Genomic DNA, 12,708 nt, shown 5'->3' on the forward strand with positions numbered 1-12,708 from the left:
AAAGACGTTAACGTCACATTGTTGAGCCGGTAACGAAGGGAGTTCAACAAAGTGAATGCGGGTGAGGGAGGAGAAAAAAATCAACGTCCGTTTTTCGCGTACCGCTGAGGAATGTCCAGCTCTAAAATTATCGTCGTGGTTGATCCAGTGAAGAATCCAAGGTAAAAAAATATATATAGCTTAGTCGATTATTTTCCAGAGAGATTAAGAGAGTGAGGGGAAAAGAGAAACACTATGTGCTGCAGTGCAGATATCATTTGTGACTTGGTACATACAGTTTTTGTTGAAATACTAATATATTAAATGAATTTCAACTGGTTGTTAATTCAAATTTTTCCAAGCATTCCAAGTTGAGGATAACGCCAATAGCCTTTTGTCTGGAATACAATCTTAATTCTTTGACTGTTTAGACTTTCTTATGTGAAACTGAAATTTAGAATATGAACAGTTATTGCTTTGAAAAAATCGAATACTTTGTTGATAGAGACGTCAGGTTGGTCTCTCTTTTTTCTACTATTAAGTAATTTCCAATAATCTTTTGAGTCATTGGATCTCAATGTGTTATTTTTTTTTGCCATGTCCTTTCTATGTGCAATAATTGCTTTATCTAAAGTTTTTTGTATTGTTTCTCCGAAGATTTCATAATTTGACGATTTTTTTCAGAACTACTGTTCTTAAATTTTCTTTTGAATTTGCGATAATTTTGGCGAGCAAATTTACAATCATAATCAAACCATTCTTTATCCAATTTTACAGGCTTGTTTTTATATTTGTTTTGGGTACCCCAAATGTTGTACCAAGAAATACAACTTTACAAATTAAAACCTAGATAAAAGACAGATTCGGTGATTTAAAAAAAAAACATGCACGACGACTGTTAGAAACACAAAGCTAAATTTTACTAACAAATAATTTATAGTATTCATATATTTTTTAAACAGATCTCGTGCATTGTGCCATGATATGATAACAGAATCATGCACGTTCATTATTTCATGAATTAAACTGACTTTAGATAAATGTCTTTTTTAGGGGCATTCCTCATTTTGAAGCAAAGAACTTTAAGTCGAAGAAAATAGACAGAGTATCCGAATACCAGGCGGTAGGTTTGATTTACTTTATGGTCATACACTAGTATACACAGGTTCGTATAGCAATCAGGTGGCAATGCACCTGAACGCAAAACGGAGTACATTTCTGAAAGCAAGTAAAAAAAAATAACGAAAACAAAAGCCAACATTGATAAATAAACGTCTTTACATGTAATAAAAGCCCAGCTAACGATACAGACGACATCTTCCACTGTTTTTTCCTTGAAATTTTAAAACAAAGTCAATATTGATATAATTATATACTCGCAACATATGCCAAGTAAATTGTATCTTCATGACTGAATTGAGAGATATTTCAATACATTTCCGAAAAAACAACAACTTTTAAACAGAAAGAGACGTATACCACCGGAATTTTTGTGTTTTATATTTTATATATATACCTTTAAAATAACTTACTAACTAGTAATAAAAAAATGTTTGTACTAAGAGTTTTTTTTTCCTTTTGAAGACGAATTTCAGCATTTCTGGTTATTATCTCAAAACGTATAATAGATAGACATTGATGGTTCTACAATCCGTTGATACACGTATTTTGGCATTGCACAAGGTCATGTTTTCTCTGCTGTTGATGACATATAAAACACTTAGTCCATTGATTGTTTTGATGAGTACTGATTGATGCTTTAGTCTAAGATAATGCTCCTTTTCTTTATTGTTATTGGCTCGGAACTAGCTGTCATTAACTGTATACGCCCGTCTCATAAATTAAAAAAAATATCGATTGTCTAATATAATAGAAAATCTTGGAAATGTAACAATTCCTGCCGAATTTCACGATTTTCCCTATATATCCTTTGTAATTTTGGTGTATGATGCTGTTAACTTCAACAGTTCATATCTCAAAAACGAAAACGGTTACCCCCTTTTTTTATTTTATTTTCCGATTTATTTTTACAAGAAGAATCTACATGTAAAATTTTTAAAAAATCCATTGTATAGTTTAATTACGTACACTTCGCCTTACATCAATTTTGATTAAATACACCAACAGTATATTTGTAAAAAGTGCAATAACGTGTTGGAAACCAAATTCACAATAGAAAAACATAATCACTTCACCAAAGGGAGTAGTTATTTCACAACAGCAATCAAAAACGAAGAAATTTGTCTATCCTGTTATGTCTATCCTGTTACTATGGTTGCTATGGTTACAGTAACAGCATAGACAATTGTAGACAAAAACGTCGTTAATTTTTTTATCTTAAGGGCATCCGATACAGTTTCTCGATATAATGTCATTTTTATAATTTTGAAATATGTTGTAGGCCTTGGCGAGTTAAAAAATAAAACACAAAATAAAACATAGGTCACCGTGCTTGTTTTCGAGAAAATTGAGGCTGAAAATTGGGGATTTGTGCAATTTTGTAAAAAAATTATGCAATGTTATAAAATTTTTGGAACAGATATTCTTCGTCGTAAATTATTAAGATCGGGTTCAATCTGAAGCTGTGATAAGTGACAATAGGGAAAAAAATAAATCACTACACGAATAACTATAAAATTATTCAAGTCTTGCTTGAAATTGCGGACCAGATGCTCAAAGTGGTATTTTTCTAAACCTAAAAAAATGGAAAAAAACTGTTTCTGAAAATGTCATTTTTATCATTTTTCTGCATAAACTGCATTTTGTCATGCTTTCTCCAAATCTCAAATAAAAAATATAGGTCACCGTGCTGGATTCCATGATAATCGCAATTTATCCCAAAAAATTGCGTCACCCCTTTGTAACCTCAACGTTAGCGCTAAAGTGCACGACGTCGCTGGCAGACAATTTCGACGTTATCGCTTCAAATTACCGGCGACATCAGATGTATACATATTGCTTGTAAAGTACTATCTATAAATTGGTAACATTGTTTTCGGAAGTAAAATCATGTGAATAAAAAATACCTCTCTGTGTTTGTGGTCTAAGTGAGAAACATCTAAAAAAAGTTATTACGGACTGTTGATAATTTTTACGGCTTTCAAAAATTAAAGACTCGGCAATTTAGAACATGACATACAGGTACATTTACTGTACACACTCGTATATTATTTCATACTGTATGATGACCTCTAGATGTTGTTCTTTGTTTTGTTTTGTTTGGTTGGCTGCTGTTTCATTACACATACTCCTTAATATCCTTTAATTCACGTTTTTATCACTGAAAAAATCCGTTTTTGTTGATACGAATTTTAAAAAAAGTTAGCGTCGTTTGGACAGTAATCAAATTTGACGCGCATTGCAATTTGAATTAGAATTTACGTTAGGACGTAAAACATTTCGAATGCGAATTAAACTAATGCGAATTACGTGTGAACTCAGCATTATCCTGCAAACGGAACTTCTTTTTTTGTACATAAATTGCAGCACATAAATTATGCCGTTACTTTTCTCGTTTAAGTTGTTTTACCTTGTCATTTCGGGACCTTTTATAACTGACTATGCGGTATGGGCTTTGCTCATTGTTGAAGACCGTACGGTGACCTATAGTTGTTAATTTCTGTGTCATGTTTGTCTCTTGTTGAGAATTGTCTAATTGGCAATTATACCACATCTTCTGTTTTATGTGGTCAGAAAACAGAAGCAAAATCTTACAAAGGAGAATCTTCAATTTGCTAATGGATGCTTTTGTCCAGACAGAGAAACTATAATTTTGAAATTTTTGATTTGGCAAAAAAACGATTGAATTAATAGCGAGAGGACTGGATATATTACGATTAGTTGCGATTAAAATCATTCTCTCATAGCGTAATTTTATTGGTAAATAACTATTTTTTTTTCACCACACCGCGTACATAAAATACCGCATGTCCATTCCCCTGTCTGTCCTTCCGGACTTCTGGCTAATTAGATTTTTCTAGTGTATAATTCTTGCCAACTTTCTATTAAACTGATATCGTATGGACACGTTCGAAAATCAGTGCATATCAACTATTCTTTAAAAGAGTTATGTCATTTGGAAATATTAATTATATTGAAAATTGCATTGTATTTTCTGTCATTCCATCATTTATCTAATATATCTATAAAAAAAACAAAGAAAAAAATAAACAGCTGCGCTTCGAGCGCATGATACGCCCTTCGTCTTATGAAAAAAAACCACAACATAATACATGTTTTTAAAATAACACGGGGGTTGTACGGGAAGTCATGCTAGGTATATCCTGACTCATTCATTATTCTTGCTCAATAGGAAGTTTATATATCACAACATGTTTTATATGATCCCCAAATTGAAGCTCAATAAAAATTCAAGAACTCAGAAATGAATTAAAGAATCATCACGAAAAAGTATACAGATCTTAAGAATAATTGAACTAAAAAGTATGTGAAGTTTTATGCAATAATTATAGATAGTTTCAGAGATACGGCGCGACATGTGAACCCCATCCCCTTTTGTCATAAACTCAATAACTCTAAAATCAAATTCTGAATCATTCTCAAAAGTATATACAAATTCTTCAGAATTATATAACTAAGAAGTGTGTAAAATTTTGAGCAATAGTCATAAAACGTTTTCTAGATACAGCGCGAACTGTAAAAAAAACTGTTCTAGTTACAAAGTCCTGTAACTCATAAAGTTCACCAAAAATGATACAGATCGTTTGACCATCATGACTGAAAAAACAACAATGTTCAGTTTAAGGATAATATGCTGTACCATATTTACGACAGACAGACGGACGCGGGCATTTTTATACCATTTTACGTCTCGTCAAAATTTTTACGGGTGTATAAACATATTGTTTGATATTGCCTTTTGTTAGATAAACTACGTGCAACGTGGAGGAAATAGAAACTTTGTTCTTTTATAAAAGTTGTATCATTGTTTGTATTAGCGGCATACCATTATTTTTTTTACTTAAATAAATTGAATAAATTGTTCAGAAAGGAAATTGACTTCTTCGTGTACATACATTTTCGGTCATATTAGTTTTGAAATATCATTGGTTTTCTGTGCTGTAATAAAAAATCGGATCCGGACCAAATCGTGGATGATGAATGATAATAAAATTTTAATTGACATGCATGATAGTAGTAACACCAAAAGGGTCAGTCGTCTTGAGATTGCTCACTATACGATATTTGTTGAAGATCTCAAAGAAACAGACTGTAATGTGTTTTATTTCTTATTATGTTATTAGACTGTTATCCTGGTAGAATCAAATGCACTGACTAATATTAATGGCGTAGAAATTAGCATGTGGGAGAAACAGAAATTGGAGCATGGAAATTCCACATTACGTTTCTTATTACGGAAAATGACACACACTACGTCCCGCAAAAAGTGACGTTTTGCGGGAATTCAAACGCTTAACGTCGCGCCAAGAGTTAACTCCCTTGAAACTGTATCGGATGCCCTTAACATATAGGTGCAAAACGAATGAAATATTTCGTTGTTTGAAGTCATCTTAAGGTTATAACGTCTTAATCTTCCCAATTCAAGCATTCGCAGGTGCAATACTGATATCGGTAACAGGATAGACAAAAAGGTAACAGGATAGACTTTTATATAGTAATATATCAGAAACGTACGTTCCTGTTACCAATGAAATATAGAGAAAAGTAAACTAACTTATGAGGGATTTACTTGATGTTGGGTTTATTTGAAAGGGTGAAAAAATGCCAAACAATATAAATTGCTATCTTAGACTTGCATTACTGGTGGTAATTTTTACAACCTTTGAAAACCAATTTTTAGAGGCATTTTTCAGTACAACCTGGAAAATTGGCAAATAATCTATTATATTACAGAATGAATATATATAGAAGTTTATTCTCTTGAAAACCATCTAATTGTCTACGTAAAACAAGCTTAACATTTTATCTAAACCTTTTCTTAATAACCCAAAATTTCTTTTGAAAATGGTAACAGGATAGACAAAATAATGTACCACCGATCAAAAAATGTTTCAACATATTCTTGTATGACATCATTAAGATTGCATCTTTTAATATGTTGTTCTTAAAGTACTGTTTGTTATGATTTGCTTATGTAGAGGGTTGTTTGAATAAGTAACTTTTAATAATTTTTTCAATTTCAAAATTCGACATTTTTTGAAAATGACCCATATATCTCTTCGAAATTGGAATTTGTGAAAGAAGAAATTACATGTTATATTTTATCTTACATGTGTACTTTCAATTTCAATATGGTTCTAAATTTAGATTTAGTTTTCCCATAAATTGCGGACGGAATAGAAGACACCTTTTTATTTTCTGCACATGTAGAAAAAGTTGAAAACTGGGAGTTGAATGACATAATTTTTACTTACTTTTAAGATAAATGTTAGAGTGAGACAACCTTTAAGTTACTGAATAATTTTTGGGGCCTAATTTGTTTATTTTTTGTTTGTTTTCCGTCTTTGTTCTTCCGACCTGTAACATGTACAAGCGTTGCACTAGTAGTCAAATTATTCTCTTGGTATCGTCTGATTTCTTATATGAATATAAATCATGTCCTTAAATTTTCAATTGCACAAAATACGAACATTTCAACGTCTTTTTAATTAAACAATTAAATTCACACGTCTTTCATTAATTATTTGTAATCTATTATAAAACTTTACGTTGAGTGCTGTGTTTTCCGTTCAAGACTACGGCTTTTTAAAACGATATTGTTGGGTCAATTCGGGTTTCATTTTAATTAATTTGATATCAATAGAAGAAAATTGTTACATGTTTGTTTGTTTATTTGTTTATAATTTTGTTGTGAGGCGTTTTTTTCTTTCTGTTGATATCATACACACGAAATGCCTCTACTACGCATCTAAAACAAAAAAAAAGATTGTTTTTAAGTCAGGCTGCACACAGAACAACGTACAGAATGCTGTGATTTCTAATTGGAGTTATTTAGATAATTTTTATTAGGTTTAATACAGCATAAGGGTGCTTGTTGGATTCATTATAGACCGCAGAAAGTAGTTTCTTATTCGCGTGTCCTTTCTTGGAGTAAGGGAGATAACTTGCGTAACTAACGACGAACGTTTTTAATCCCGTATTCCGCTAGAGGCGTGCAATTACGTACACTTCGCCTTAAGGTCAGGATCCTGTAAATCCGTAGTATTTGTTTGTTGCTGGGCATATCGTATGTTATTTCGTTTATTGCATTTATTATTAATCAGGCCGTATTTATTCGTTTGGATAGTTTTACAATTGTCATTTCGGGACCTTTTCAAGCTGTTTGGCGGTATATGGGTTTTGCTTAATGTTGAAGGCTGTACGGTGACATATAGTTGTTTTAAATTTCTATAGCATTCGGTCTCTGCTGGATAGTCGTCTCGGAGGCAGTTATAACAAATCTTATTATATAAACTGACCAAAATGATCAACCGAAGTTATTTGTAAAATTTCATAAACATATTGTGCTATATGACTAATTTATATTACCCGCTAAATTCAAAATGCAATAGAAACCCCTTAGGACCCAGTTCAGACCAAAAATGCCAACAACAAATGTTGTCAAACGTGCGTTTATTTATTTTCTAGATTTTGAGTCTGACGACTTCCTTCATATTACAACTACAACACAAATAAAACTATGACAATGATAGAAAATTAGTCGAACATTTATTTCAACTGAAAGAGTTATATACCATTGTCGGAGGGTCCTTCTGATTTATTTTACAGAATTGAATAGAGAAGCCAAGGTTGACAATCAATGCTTTTTTTCAATGGTTACCAATCTGCTCTACAACCCTCTCAGCTATGTGTTATTTAATTTATTATACTAAATGTCCTATCATTTTTGTCTTTTACAGATGAATTTATTTAGAAGTATTTTTATGACGTCATGTACATAACAACGTTACGGGTATTAGAAACATCAACAGAATAGAAGCAAGATGTTTTATTTTTTTATTTTGACAGTCAAATTATAGAATTTGAGCCAAAACGTAGAACTTAAGCATTGTCTTTAATACCTTGATGAATTGAAATTTCACCAAACAATGCCTTTAAATTATCGATTTTGATTGGTCTAGACGAGAGGGTGACATTAAAAAAAATTGTCACCCGCTCAGTCATGTGATAGAGTAAATTTACACCCTCGTATTACCCAATCAAAGTATGGCATTTTAAAATGAAGTATAATAAATTTAAATATTGAATCAAGGCTTTCTCATTAAACAGGTCTACAGAAAATGGCCATTCCAGAAACCAAGAACAACTATACGTCCAAAAAGCAATAAATATGAAGTCGCAGCCACAATGAAGTCGGATACAACTTACAAAATGGACTATGCTCCACCAAAGGTTACGGTAATAATACATACCAGAAGAGAATACAGACTATTTCAAATTCTATTTCCTTTAAAATGAATAACAGGAGTAGAAATAGAATTGAGAATGGAAATGGGGAATGTGTCAAAGAGACAACAACCCGACCATAGAACAAACAACAGCAGAAGTTCACCAACAGGTCTTCAATGCAGCGAGAAACTCCCGCACGCGGAGGCGTCAATCAGCCGGCCCCCAAACAAATATAATATATACCAGCCCAGTGGTAATGAACGCCATACTTAACTCCAAATTGTACACAAAAAACTAAAATTAAAAATGATACAAGACTAACAAAGCCAAAAGCCAGAGGCTCCTGACTTGGGACAGGCACAAAAATGCGACAGGATTAAACATGTTTATGAGATCTCAACCCTCCCCCTATACCTCTAGCCAATGTAGAAAGGTAAACACGCATAACAATAATCACATTAAAATTCAGTTCAAGAGAAGTCCGAGTCTGGTGTCAGTAGATGTAACAAAAGAAAATAAAGAAAATGACAATAATACATAAATAACAACAAACTACTAGCAGTTAACTGACATGCCAGCTCGAGACTTCAATTAAACTGATTGAAAGATTATGTCTTCATCAAATGAATATCAGGCACAATCCTGCCCGTTAGAAAGACTAGACTTAAATGAATGAATAAAAGCACTTTGTTTCTGAAGAGTTATAAATTTACTCTAAATAATGCCTTCCAATATATTTAGCATTGGGAAAAGGTGACAAAATAACTTCAAAATCTAAAACGCTATTTAAGGGAGTTCACTTTTCAGTTTCAGAATAATTAACTTTTCAAAACACTAGTTTATATTGATATGGGATTAATTAAGGAATCCGAAGAGCTAACAAAAAATATATAGGTCACCGTGCTTGTTTTCGAGATATAAGCCATTGAAATTATGGCGGGAAAATATTCTCTCTTGACTTTTCACAGCTTTATCATTGGCAAGTTTAAGTTCTCAAAAACTGTTAAAAAAATAATTAAGATTTGATAAGACTTTTACAGATGGCTTATCATTATACATGTAAAAGATTTACAAAAAGAAAAATAGGGGTCACCGGGCAAATTTTTTCAAGGCATTCAAATAGATAAAACCAAATGATTCCGAAAATCAGACAAAAAATCCAAAACATGACAAGCCAGCTTCCTTAAACTTATTCATCAAAAAAGAACACCATAAACAAAGATAGAAGTTGACATGTAGGCATTTTCCACCAAACGACTAAGTGAAAATAATGGAGAATTGAGTGGCAAAACTTTTTGTTAACAAATTGATAGGTCTTATATAAATAGAGAATATCATATGGCTTTTTCAATATCGCATCCGTATCAACCCGAGACACCAATATAATCCCAAGAGCTCTGCTCGAGGGATTATATTGGTTGAGGGTTGATACGGTGTGTGATATTGAAAAAGCCATATCATATACACTTTATTATATACATTTACCTCAAGTAGATGTTTTTTATGTGACATGATGTCATACAGATAAGGAGTTTTGAAATGACGTCATACAGATTATAGGTTGACATGACGTCATACAGATTAGGGATTTCAAAAGCTTTGCAACAGTGACTGCAATCGATGACGTGACGTCATACAGATTAAAGGTGTGATAAAGCTTTTGCAACCGTCCTGATATCGATATCATCACGGGTGGCGGATACAGCACGCTTGCCATTGATTGTATTACACATACAATTTATCTGTATTTACTACTAAGTATATGATAAATGATTTTATTTCTTATGCAGCAAAAATACTGCAATCTGATTGGTTGACAACCCCGGTGTAAATAACACCCACCCTTGTTCACCCGGGGATAAGTAAAATTTGCCAAAATTTAAAAAAAAAATGAAATTTTGCCAAAAAAATTTGCCAAAATACAAAATTTGCCAAAATAAAGAAAAAAAATAAAATTTATAAAAAAAAAAAATAATAATAAGAACATGCTAAAAAAAAATTAAAGAAATTAAAAAAACATTTTTTTTTTTAAATTTTTAAAAAAATATTTTGTTTTTTTTTGTTTGTTTTTTTTTTAACTCAAAAGAACACAAAAAATTTCTGAATTTTTCCAAAAATAAAGTAAAAAAGTATTTGACAATGTGCAGCAACATGGACATTGAAAAAATATTACGCTGGATATTTTTCATTACCATTTTTACAATTTTACATCCTGGTTTCAAAATGAGTAAAGGAATAGTTCATAAGAAATAAATTCGTTATCTTGGTGTAATCAGGGGTGTACGGAATTTTACACCGTTGTTGAAAATTCATACACCCATTCGGCTGCGCCTCAGGGTGTATGAATTTTCAACAACGGTGTAAAATTCTGTACACCCCTGATTACACCAAGATAACTAATAATAACCAGCCGTTCAAGAGACATGCACATTTGATTAATTCTATTTAACTTTAATTCCATGGTGAAGAATAATATTTCTTTCTAACAGAAAAAATATTTCTTAGTGTTAGTTTACAGAACGGGTCGTTCAATGCAGTGGGTTGCCAAACATAAATGTTGAAAACGATTTGAATTCGTGTTTTTACTTATCTCTGCATACAAACCCTTTGATAATTCATGATTCGTTGAACATTTGAATTCGTGGATCACTTGTAGTTGTACCTACAAAACCCACGAAAATTGGTATCCAACGAATAATGACGAATCCACAGTACTACAAACAAGTAAGTTAATTCTGTAAAGACGATACAAACACCGCTAAAGTCCACAACAAATTTCTGCTAAAGTCCACAAAATGACCTCCGCTAAAGTCCACAAGAAAACGCCGTTAAAGTCCACAATGGCATGTTCCGCTAAAGTCCACAAAAAAGCACCGTTAAAGTCCACACCATTTTTTTTATTGTTAAAACATATTATTAGTTCTTTTTATCCCGTTAGTACACTACAAAGCTTTGGCCTTTCTTCTCGGTAGTATTTTTTTTTAATCAGTTTGATACATGAAAGAAGTACAGTATCTGTATTTGATTTTGTTCCATTAATTTTGATCTTTGTATTATGATGATGATGGCCAATTTGGACATCATTTTTAAAAAGTTTGTAAATTCGTTAGGTATTATTACTGCATTCTTCAAGTACTTTTTTTCTCTTATTCTTTGCATATAATCACTGTTTGACACAATTAATGTACAAAGCAAAGGTGCCCCCTAATCTATAAAATTTGCACGGCATTCAGGCAACAATCTGACTTATATTATTAAACAAAAAAACTACTATAGTAAATTTATGAATTCCCAAAGGTCTCCTGTCGCAAAACTTTTAACCAATGTTTAACGTTATTAATTTCGGTGTTCGTTATAGAAAACAACGACAATTAATGTGTTATGATTTTCAGAACGGAAAATGAAGCCAGTATGATAAATTCTAAATAAAAAAGAAAATATTCTATGCTGTAAATTATATTTTTAGCGATTAGTATAGGATATCGATGCGTTAAATGAGTTTCTACCAAAATGTCACAATAAAACCTGATTTGATCGATATAGGAAGATGTGGTATGAGTGCCAATGAGACACCTCTCCATTCAAGTTAAAATTTATAAAAGTGAACCATTATAGGTCAAGGTACGGCCTTCAACACGGAACCTTGACTCACACCTAACAGCAAGCTATAACGTTCCCCCAAAATTACAAGTGTAAAACCATTCAAACAAGAAAACCAATGCCTATAAATGGGGCTTAAAAAATATACATACACTAGTTGTTTATCTTGGTAAAGTGTTTTAATCACATGTAAAATTACTCACAAGATTAATATGTGTAAACTCACAAAACGCTAAATCTGTTCTACAGTAACCAATCAAATCGTATTGAAAAGAACAGAAACATTCTTTGATGATATATAATTCGTAAAAGTTTCAGCTTAAAACTTCATACTAGTCTTCCATTTAGCCTTTTCAAAATACTAAAATAGTATCTTTAAAATAGAATAAAGAAAGAAAATTTAACTCTGAAAGCGATACCGTGAACTTTGATGTGACTTACGTTTTATCAATCATTATGACTATAGGATAGTCCAACAATTGTTGATGTTCGGGCTCAATGCAAGATAAACGTTCCTATCGCCTTTATTCTATATCCACACCCTGCCTTTATCCTATATCCACACCCTCCAATGCTCATAGACACATTTTATTACTTCTGGATTTCTCAACACACAAATACATCGGCAAGTGAATGCAAAAAAAACAACATTTGACGGCATTTACAGTTGGATTTTCACAAACCATTTGTTGAAAGGCGCAGAATTGTCTGAAAATATATTTGTTTATTTGGTCATACTTTTCTTCGGTTAATTTTGTT

General features: G+C 32.0%; 1 protein-coding gene across 2 annotated transcripts in view; it reads left to right on the top strand.

Annotated features, from left to right (window-relative positions):
- Positions 1–12,708, top strand: part of LOC143073385 (uncharacterized) — a 27,721-nt gene continuing 15,013 nt past the window's right edge. Inside the window, exons 1-3 of one of the 2 annotated variants that reach the window (XM_076248884.1) lie at positions 1–161; positions 1,033–1,102; positions 8,230–8,358. In XM_076248884.1, the coding sequence (XP_076104999.1) occupies positions 112–161; positions 1,033–1,102; positions 8,230–8,358 (249 nt within the window). In that variant the 5' untranslated portion in view covers positions 1–111. The remainder of the gene's footprint in view (positions 162–1,032; positions 1,103–8,229; positions 8,359–12,708) is intronic. The other variant, XM_076248885.1, reaches the window with a different exon arrangement.

The sequence above is a fragment of the Mytilus galloprovincialis genome, chromosome 4 (assembly GCF_965363235.1).
Source record: "Mytilus galloprovincialis chromosome 4, xbMytGall1.hap1.1, whole genome shotgun sequence".
NCBI classification, from domain to species: domain Eukaryota; kingdom Metazoa; phylum Mollusca; class Bivalvia; order Mytilida; family Mytilidae; genus Mytilus; species Mytilus galloprovincialis.